Source organism: Artemia franciscana, chromosome 12, assembly GCF_032884065.1.
Source record: "Artemia franciscana chromosome 12, ASM3288406v1, whole genome shotgun sequence".
In the NCBI taxonomy this organism is placed as follows: domain Eukaryota; kingdom Metazoa; phylum Arthropoda; class Branchiopoda; order Anostraca; family Artemiidae; genus Artemia; species Artemia franciscana.
This window is the reverse complement of record NC_088874.1, coordinates 34214750-34224554: the sequence shown is the minus strand read 5'-3', so window position 1 is coordinate 34224554 and position 9805 is coordinate 34214750. Positions and strand designations below refer to the sequence as shown.

The 9805-nt window shown below is 37.3% G+C and overlaps 1 protein-coding gene across 15 annotated transcripts in view; it reads right to left on the bottom strand.

Annotated features, from left to right (window-relative positions):
• Positions 1 to 8416, bottom strand: part of LOC136034025 (uncharacterized) — a 200837-nt gene extending 192421 nt beyond the window's left edge. For 12 of the 15 annotated variants that reach the window (XR_010619097.1, XR_010619099.1, XR_010619095.1 and 9 more), the window contains exon 1: positions 8325 to 8410. Coding sequence is in view for 5 of the 15 variants with exons in the window: in XM_065715080.1 (XP_065571152.1) it covers positions 8325 to 8351 (27 nt within the window). In the remaining 10 variants the exon portion in view is untranslated. Of the gene's footprint in view, positions 1 to 8324 lie in introns of all 15 variants that reach the window. The other 3 variants (XR_010619103.1, XM_065715081.1, XR_010619096.1) reach the window with 2 other exon arrangements.
• Between the last annotated feature and the right edge of the window lie 1389 nt (positions 8417 to 9805).

Sequence of the window (9805 nt, the reverse complement as noted above, 5' to 3'; positions counted from 1 at the left end):
CCTAGGCTGTAAAAAAGGGAATTTTGATTATAATTGATGGACCAAAAGAATTGGCCTTTTATGCTGAATCCAAATAAAACAAGAGCTAAGAGCTTATATGGCACTTGTGACGAGGTCAAGAATGGCCAAGAGCCAAGAGCTCATATGGTATTAGCTCTAGCAAATTCTAAGAATCAATAGATTGCTTTAAAAGGAAATTTAGAGGCTTAATGCCGGTCGGGATTTAAAATAAGAGCTCTGAGTCAAGAGGTCCTTCTAAATGTCAAAATTCATTAAGATCCGATCACCCACTGGTAAGTTAAAAATACCTCAATATTTCTGATTTTACTTCTCCCTTCAGCCCCCCAGATAGTCGAATCGGGGAAAACAACTTTATCAAGTCAATTTGTGCAGCTCCCTGAAACACCTACCAATTTTCATCGTCCTAGCACGTCCAGAAGCACTAAAGACCGGATCCAGTCCGGTTACGTCAATTACGTATCTACGTATATTACGTATCCATCTCCCCCCCCCCATTGTCAACAGATCTGGTCGGGATTTGAAAGAATAGCTCTGAGACATGAGTTCCTTCTAATTATCAAATTTCATTGAGATCCGGTCACCCATTCTTAAGTTAAAAATACCTCAATTTTTCCAATTTTTTCGAATTAACGACCCCCAGATCCCCCAAAGAGAACGGATCCGTACTAATTATGTCAATCTCGTATCTATAACTTATGCTTATTCTTCCGATCAAGTTTCATCCCGATCTCTCCACTCTAAGCGTTTTCCAAGATTTATGTTTCCGCCCTCGAACCCTCTACGTCCTTGGATCCGATTCGAATTGAAAATAGAGCATCTGAGGCATAAGATTCTTCTATATATCAAGTTTCATTATTCGATCACCCATTCGTAAGATACCTCGATTTCCACGTTTTCCAAGAATTCCGGTTTCCCCCTCCAACTCCCTTCAGTGTCACCGGATCTGGTTGGGATTTAAAATGAGAGTTCTAAAGCACAAGATCCTTCTAAATATCAAATTTCATTAAGATCTGAACTTCCGTTCTTAAGTTACAAATACCTCATCTTTTCTACATTTTCCTAATTACCCCCCCCCCCCCACTCCACCAAAGAGAGCGGATCCGGTCCGGTTATGTCAGTCACCTATCTTGGACTTGTGCTTATTCTTTCTACCAAGTTTCATCCTGATCTCTCCGCTTTAAGCGTTTCCCAAAATTACCCCCCCCCCCTAATGACACAGGATCCGGTCAAGATTTAAAATAAGAGATCTGAGTTTCGGGTCCTTCTAAATATGAAATTTCATTAAGATACGTTCACTTTTCCGTAAGTTAAAAATACCTCGTTTTTTCTAATTTTTTTTAATTAACTCCCACCCCGAACTCCCCCAAAGAGAGCAGATCCGTTCTGGTTATGTCAATCCCGTATCTAGGACTTGTGCTTATTTTTCCCAAAAGTTTCATCCCTATCCCTATACTCTAAGCGTTTTCCAAGATTTTAGGTCCCCCCCCCCATACTGCCTCTTCACTGGATACGGTCAGGATTTAAAATAAGAGCTCTGAGACATAATATCCTTCGATACATCAAATTTCAATTAGATCCGATCACTCCTTCGTAAGTTAAAAATACCTCATTTTTTTTATTTTTCAGAATTAAACCTCATCCCCCCAACTCCCCCGAAGAGAGTGGATCCGTTCCAGTTATGTCAATCTCGTATCTAGGAATTAAAATTATTTTTACCACCAAATTTCATCCCGATCCCTCCACTCTAAGCGTTTTCCAAGATTTTAGGTTCCCCCATCCAACTCCCCCCAATGTCACCGGATTTTCAATATTTTTGGATTTAAAATAAGAGATCTGAGACACGACATCCTTGTAAGTTAAGAATACCTAATTTTTTTCTAATTTTCAGAATTAACCCTCTCCCCCCCCCAAAGAGAGCGGATCTGTTCCAGTTATGTCAATCACGTATCTAGGACTTGTGTTTACTTTTCCCGCCAAGTTTCATCCCGATACCTCCACTCTAAGCGTTTTCCAAGATTTTACGTTCCCCCTTCAATTCCCCCAATGTCACCGGATCCATTTGGGATTTAAAATAAGAGCTCTGAGACACGGTATCCTTCCAAACTTCAAATTTCATTAAGATCCGAAACTCTTTGTAAGTTTAAAATACTTCATTTTACTATCTTTTCAGAATTAACCGGCCCCCCATTCCAACAATTCCAACGGCCCCCCATCCCCAAACGACAGACAGACCGACAGAATTTGGGACAGACAGACCGACAGAATTTGGGACAGACAGACCGACAGAATTTGGGACAGACAGACCGACAGAATTTGCGATCGCTATATGTCACTTGGTCAATACCAAGTACCATAAAAATTGTTAACTTTAATGCTGCCAATCAAAAGCTACGATTTTGTGAAAATTTCCTTATTTTCAGAAAAGAGGATCCCCCAAAAGTTAGAATAATCTTATGAAGACTACACCATTAGATTCCACGTGTCAGAGACCACTTTTATAAAAGTTTCAAGGTCACAACTACAAGAATGGGGAACTTTGTATTGCTTGCCAGAACAAAGATCACGGATCCGAGTTGAATTTTCCCCATGAATGATCGTATAAAGTCAATGGTCGTGTTACGTCAGGATAGGGCTCGTTCCAACAAACATCAAAAGTTCTAGCGCCCATTTTACGTGACCAAAGAAATTGGAGGAAAACTAGCCCCCACCCAAGCCCCCTTTTCCTCCAAATCACCTAATAAAATTTTGAGAGAGCCATTTGAGTCAGCATAGTAGAAAGATCCAATAGCTATGTCTTTGGGAATGACAAGACACCCCGCAGTTCTTAGAAATTTGTTTTCTCGAAGGGGGGAGGTATTCCACGGAGAGAATTTTTATGGAAATCAAAGCTGCATAGGGAATTTTTCAGGATAATTTTACACTGGGATGGGAGATTCCATATTAAGATTTTTTAAAGTTTAGATATTAAGGATAATAGTTTTTCAGTAAAAAGTATGGAGCACTATTAAATTTAAAACAACAGAAATTATCCCTATATAAGGACTGCCCACTCCTCTGTTTCTTCTTTGTTACACTAAAGTTTCTCAGCTCTTTTAGCAGTTTCTTATTACAATTTCAGCAGCAGGAGCCGTTCTCAAGGAATTGGGAAAACAGCTTAAACTTCAGGGTAAAAACCGAAGGATGAGGAAGAGGTAGCCTCTTCTTCTCGGATACAGAATAATTTATGTTTCTTTAAAGTTTTAATATCACTCCTTACTTTCAGCCAGAAAAAAAATATTTTCACTGGATTTTAAGACAATATAGACCCGAAACTCATCATTTTAGAACAAATTTGGGTACTTGTTAATTATAGCGACGGCAGCTAAGAAGTTATTTATAGCGACTACACCCAAGAACTGAAGTTAGGAAATAGTTCCACTTCATAATATGCAGAATAATTCTAGCTAACGAATTTTAGATCCAGGACCACTACAGTCTATCCCCTACCCCCACCCCTCATAATGTGAAAATACATAGCCCAAATTACAAATTTCCCATTTATTTTCCCAATGGGGCTCTCTTGATTTAACCTGTGTACCTGTAAATTGAATCACTGTGACGAAACAAGAACCGGAAAAGTGACATGTGAAAAAATGCTTTAAATTAAGTAATTTGGGGTATGTATCTGTACATTAGGGGGGGGGGGGTAAAGTGCAGTGGGTCTGCATGCAAAAAACTACAATAATAAAAAAACTATAATTAAATTTAAAAAAAACTACAATTATTTAAATATTATGAAGTAAAAATTGTTTTCTAACTTAAGACTGTCTAAATATTGATATGGTCGCTATAATTAACAAGTAACCCAAATCTGGTCATTAGACAGACTGTATCAATCACTAGCAAATGAGTGTTCGCCTAATCTAATTTCTTAATGGTCTTTTCACTACTTTGACTTCGTAGTTGTTTCTTCCATTTCACTTTACTTTTTTAAGTTTTTCATTCCCCTTTTCAAGCGTTAAGGACAGCTTAGCAAAGCTATTTCCAAAATATGTACTTCAATATTTTGAAAACCAACATTTACAAAGTATCTTTTCATTTACTTTTATTTCAGTATAAACTTTCTCGAAAATTTCTACTTTATACCCTATTAGTGCATCTGTAAAATAGTAATAGTAGGAGAAGCCCTGAGAGTTGCAGTTTAACGCCATTAGCGCTCCTGATAGTGTCAAACAGCCTAACACTCAAACAGCACCAGTAGTATTAGCTATAGCATTACTATTAGTAGTGGCATTAGGATTACTAGTAAGCCTTAAGAGCTTCATGTCATGAATTTTAATAAAAGTTGCATTTCCCAACAGTTTCAACAAAATAATCGAAGCCATTCACGAGATATTGTTCATTCACTCTTTTGATAACCGGCAAGCACATGGTGTGTTTTGATTTAGATTAACAAATCCTTCAATTTATTTTGTCTGGCTCACACTCCATTGAAAAATTCCCTCCCCTCACGGGAAACTTCTCCGTGAAAGTTACTTCAACATAAGATACATCCCTCCCACCATAAAATTCCCGGGAAAAATTGTCCTCATCATACTTTCGTATGAAAAAGACTAAGTTTCTGATCAATTTTCGATCACTCCAGAAATCCCCCCTTCTGTGGAAATATTTTCTGGGAAATCCAAAGCTGCTGAAAATTCCCTTCGGGCCGTTCCCTCAGAACATATTCACATGAAAACTTCAGTTGGCAAAGAGAAAGTCAGACAAATTACAAGAATTTCGTATGGGAACTCTGTCAAAACCCCCAGGCTAAAATTTCCTCAGAACAGTTCACCCCAAAAACTTACCTCCCCACGGCCAATTTTCCACATGGAAACCGCCAACAGTTCTTGTCCAGAGGACTGTGGAGAAGTTGACATCCCCAAAGACATAATTACAGGACCTTTCAACAATACTGACCAAAATAGCTCTCTAAAATTTTCAGGAGTGTTTTGGGAATGAATGTCTGGGGTGGGGGATTGCTGGTTACCCTCTATTCACTTTTGACTCTTAACAAGGGTGCTTCGAACTTCCAATTAAATGAGTCCCATCCGATCCGAAGTTTATACAACCACCCGTTCCATAAAAACATTATATGTCCTGGGGGATAATTTACAACCCATACCCCTGGGCTATAGGTGGTCGTGTCCAGCCTGAAGACATTGTTATATGCTCTTTGGATTATTCTGAGCAAAAGCCCATCTCACACTTTCCATCGGATATGTTTTGGGAATATAGAATCTCAAGGAGGGGGAGCTATTTGCCCTCTATCAGTTATGACTTTTTAAAGGGAACTAGAACTACACATTTGCGATCCAATGAACCTCCTCTTAAGTTTACACGATAATCCCGTCCATAAAAGCCTTATAACCCAAGGAATATAACTTATAAACCTTGCCCCCAGACTTTGGAAGGTTGTGTCAACCCCAAAGGCCTTGTAATGTCATCTTTGGACAGTTTTTGGAACAAACGGTTATTTCGAAATTTCTATCTGATTCACTTGGGAAAAATACGACGTGGATGGAAGGGGATAGCTGGCCTCTGATCACTTTTACTCTTAAAACGAGTACTAAAATTCCTTACTTCAAAACCAACGAGCCCCCTCCAAAGTTTTTTACAACTTTTGTTCTGAGGGCTATAGGAGGGAGGGATTGTCATATAACAAGACATAATTTCCAGACCTTTCAATAATTTCCAAGCTGAACAAAATGGCTATCTCATAATTTTGACTGGGTGTGTTTGGAGTAATGACAGGCGTGGGTGGACTGGTTGTCATCCAATAACTCGACTATCAAAAGGGGATTTCAATTTCGAATTGACTGAACACATTTCAGAGTTTCTGCAAAAATCCTTTTATACGAAAAGCCTTAACTAATAAACGACACGTTGTAGGCCTACTCACACTGCTCTTCAAATGGGTAACATATAATTTAAATATAATTTGTTAAATATAGGATTTGTTAAATATAGGAGTGAGGTGAAGTTTATTTCCGATTTAAACGAATGTTAAATTTGGATTCAGGATGCAGTGCTGACTAAAGAGGTAAGTTTACTTCTTAGCTAACTCAATAGTTCATTTATAGAAACATTGCCCCTCAAGCTGCACTACTGCACTGCCTATGATAATAATAGCATAGGTCTTATTGCACAAGTAATCTTGAAAAATAGTTCATATTGGTCCATGGACCAATTTCCGAGGCCCGTTTTCAGCGGATAAACAAACATCCTAAAGATAAATTAAATGGTACTTGTGTCTTATAGCCACCGCTCCCAAGAAATGAAGTTAGGTTAATCCTAATGAAACATTACTTGCTTCATAAGACGCAGAAGAATTGTAGCCAACGAATTTTGCTTGCAGACCCACTATACTTTACCAATATACTTTATCCAATGTGTAAATATATAGCCCAAATTATATATTTTCCAGCTATTCTTGCAATGCGTCTATCTTTGTTTCAACCCGTGTTAATTTAAATTGAATCAAAAACTGGAAAAACAAGTTACGCATGGGAAAATGCACAGAAAATTTATAATTTGGGCTATATATTTGCACTTTAGGGGGGCGGAGGTAAAGCATAGCGGGTCTGCATGCAAAATTTGCTAACTATGATTATTCTGCAATGTTTTCAAACAAGAATTGTTTCCTTAATATATTTTCTTCTCTCCAGTTAGTTCTCAAGGCAAGTTACCCAGGCATTAATTTACGTTAATATTTGCGCATTATGGAAAAGAGGGGACAGAGCCGTTCCTAGGGCTGATGGTGCCTCAGTAAAAATTAATTACAGTCCCCTTTCCCTCCTTCCCAGTTTAAAAATAAGCAAAAATAAAACCGAATCAAAGTGAAAAATTAGATCAAAATAGTCAACTCCCCAGCCGAAACGTCCTCCACGGCACTCGGAGCAACTGCCATAGCCCCCCCCCTGAACACTTTGGTTAGGGCAGAGCATAGTAGAAGCACCTTCAAATGTTTTAACTAAAGATTTTCGGCATATTGTAAAGTATGAATTGTTTTCCTAATACTGTTCCTTCTCGATACCCCTATTTGTAGGCTAAAATCTGTATTTAAGATTCTAAACAATTTTTGTTAAATATCAATTCTTTCATAATATTTACAGGGGAGTGGATTGTCACAAAAGGAAATTTAAACATAAAAAGGAGAATCTAAAAATGCTACAGCTTTTACTTCCTAGTAATTCCTTCTGGAGAGCCGCAAATCGATGATGTTACCATAACAGGCTATTCATGTGACTAAAAAATAAACTTTATGCTACCTTTATAGGCTTTTATAAGTAGTTACCTTTGTAGGCTAGGTAACTAAAAAATATTCCAATTCATGGTATATATTTGCACATTAGGTAGGGATGGGGTAAAGTATATTTCCAATGCAAACGGAGGTAAATCTGGATTCAGGATACAATTCTGACTAGCCTATAGATATAAGTTTAGCCTATTTCTTAGCTACCTGAATAGCCAACTAATTGTACATTACACCCAATACCAGTCTTGGTAAAATTGTAGTTTAGTGACTTCTTGCTATCTCGGAAAGGGGTTAGGTTAGGAAAATGAAACCATCAGGGATGGGTTTACAGGCTAAAGCATGTCCCAGGAAGTTCCTTTGAAGTACCTACCTCCCTCTCCCTGTAGAGGGTCCTGACCTTTGATAACCTTTAAAAATATTTGTGTTATAAAAGTGGGTAAAATTCTAGTTAATTGACTTCTTGCTATATCGGAAAGGGTTTAGGTTAGGAAAATGAAACTTACATGGATGAATCTAACACCTGTACAGACAGAAGTGAAACCTTGCAAAATAGATCTCCTACTTGAATGAAGGGTAAAATTCTAGTCAATTGACTTCTTGCTATCTCGGAAAGGGTTTAGGTTAGGAAAATGAAACTTTCAGGGATGGATCTACAGGCTAAAGCATATCCCGGGAAGGTATTTTAAAGTACCCACTTCCACTCCTCCCTCTAGAGAACCCTGAAATTTACCTACATGACAGGTCTATAGGCTACCTATTGAAATTTTGACAAAACAACATTTTATCTTAATTTTCAGTTACTAGTTGCTTTTTCTCTGCTTTTAGTTCTGAAAATGGGTAAAATTCTAGTTGATTGACTTCTTGCTTTCAGGATACAATTATGTCTAGCCTATAGATGTAAGTTAGCCTATTTCTTAGGTACCTGAATAGCCCCCTAATTGTACATTACACCCAATACCAGTCTTTTCACTAGGACGCAAAGCTGCGTTTAATCCAATTTCAATACTCAAACAAAACAGAAACTCACATTTAAAAAAGTAAAATCATTCCTCATCCACAGACTTTTATCCAAAATGTATGAAGTTAACGTAATGAAACCAAGCAAGATTTCATGTTGGAAAGAGGCCAGTCTGACGCGCAGATCTTTTCATACAAAACCTGTCTAACCGGTTATTTGTAGCTATGAGAAATTCAAGTCCTAATTAGCAGTGTGCTTGCACTTTGGTGGTGAACCATCTAAAATAATTCTCTTATAGAACGTCTTTAGCGGGTGGACTGTTTCATAGAGATTTATTCAAATCTTCTGGATTTTTTTAGGGAATTATCATTTGAATTCGAACTTGTGAAGACATTCCTAACTACTTCATAAGGCAGGGGTGCTAATCCATGGAAACATGGGGGGAGGGTAATGATTTTATCAAGTTATTTAAAACCTTGAGGTATGGGGTATTTAAATTCGTTTAAATATCATTACCCAAAAACGGTTTAAGACTGAAACTCCTTTGTCTAGTTCTAGCTAAAATTTCAATCACTTCCCCTCCTCTCGTTGACACTGCTGGACTTAGCTAAGAGAGCACCATGTCCTCAGTCAATCAATGAAATTAGGGTGATAGGATTAGATAGGGTAGGCAACTTATCTTTTATACTGACAACACTCAAGAAGTGAAATCAGGTTAATCCTAATGAAATACACCTAAGCATGATAAAAATATAATACTTTAGAAATAAAATTGAGCTATATATTTGCAAATTAGAAAAAGTGTATATTTCCCAAGTGGGGTAAAGTATAAAATTGTTTTCTAACGTCACACTGTCGAAATAGTTTACTCCACCTCACAAATGTGCAAATATATAACCGGAATTATATATTTCCCATCTTTTCTGTCACTTGTCTTTGTCTTGTCCTATCCTAAAAAATTTATAAATTTGTTTAAAAATGAACAATTAGAAAACTATCAAAAATAAATCGTTTTTCTAATCAAGCAGATAATGAGCTTTTGAATTGTGAATTGTTTTTCGATAATATAACCCATAAAATATCTACTACTTTATATTCTTCGTAGACACTGTTATTCTCTACGTTTTTGCGTAGACCATGCACAGTCAATCAGTAACGTATAATTTTTTCCCTTATGACTTGTTGTATTGTCGCTTCACACCACTCAGCTTTCATTTTCAGCTTTTTCATTTCAAGATTTCCATTACCAAAATAATACGTCGTTCTCGAAAGGGGATCGCAACACAAAATAACAAAAAATAATGCCCGTTTTGGACAAAGGGTTCCAAAATGTTTGAAGACTGGGTTCAAAAATACATTTTGCTTAAAAAAATGTTAACTCCAGTACGGAGTATGTAGAAAGCCATAAAATTCTTAATATACTCCAACACTGACTCCTACTGGTTCCAGATCACGCTTTTGAGGCTAATTCAGGAGCTATGGCCTTATATGTCGGCGGCCAAAAATTTGGATTTTTTCAAACTTTGAGCGACTAGTGGCACAGGCTAACA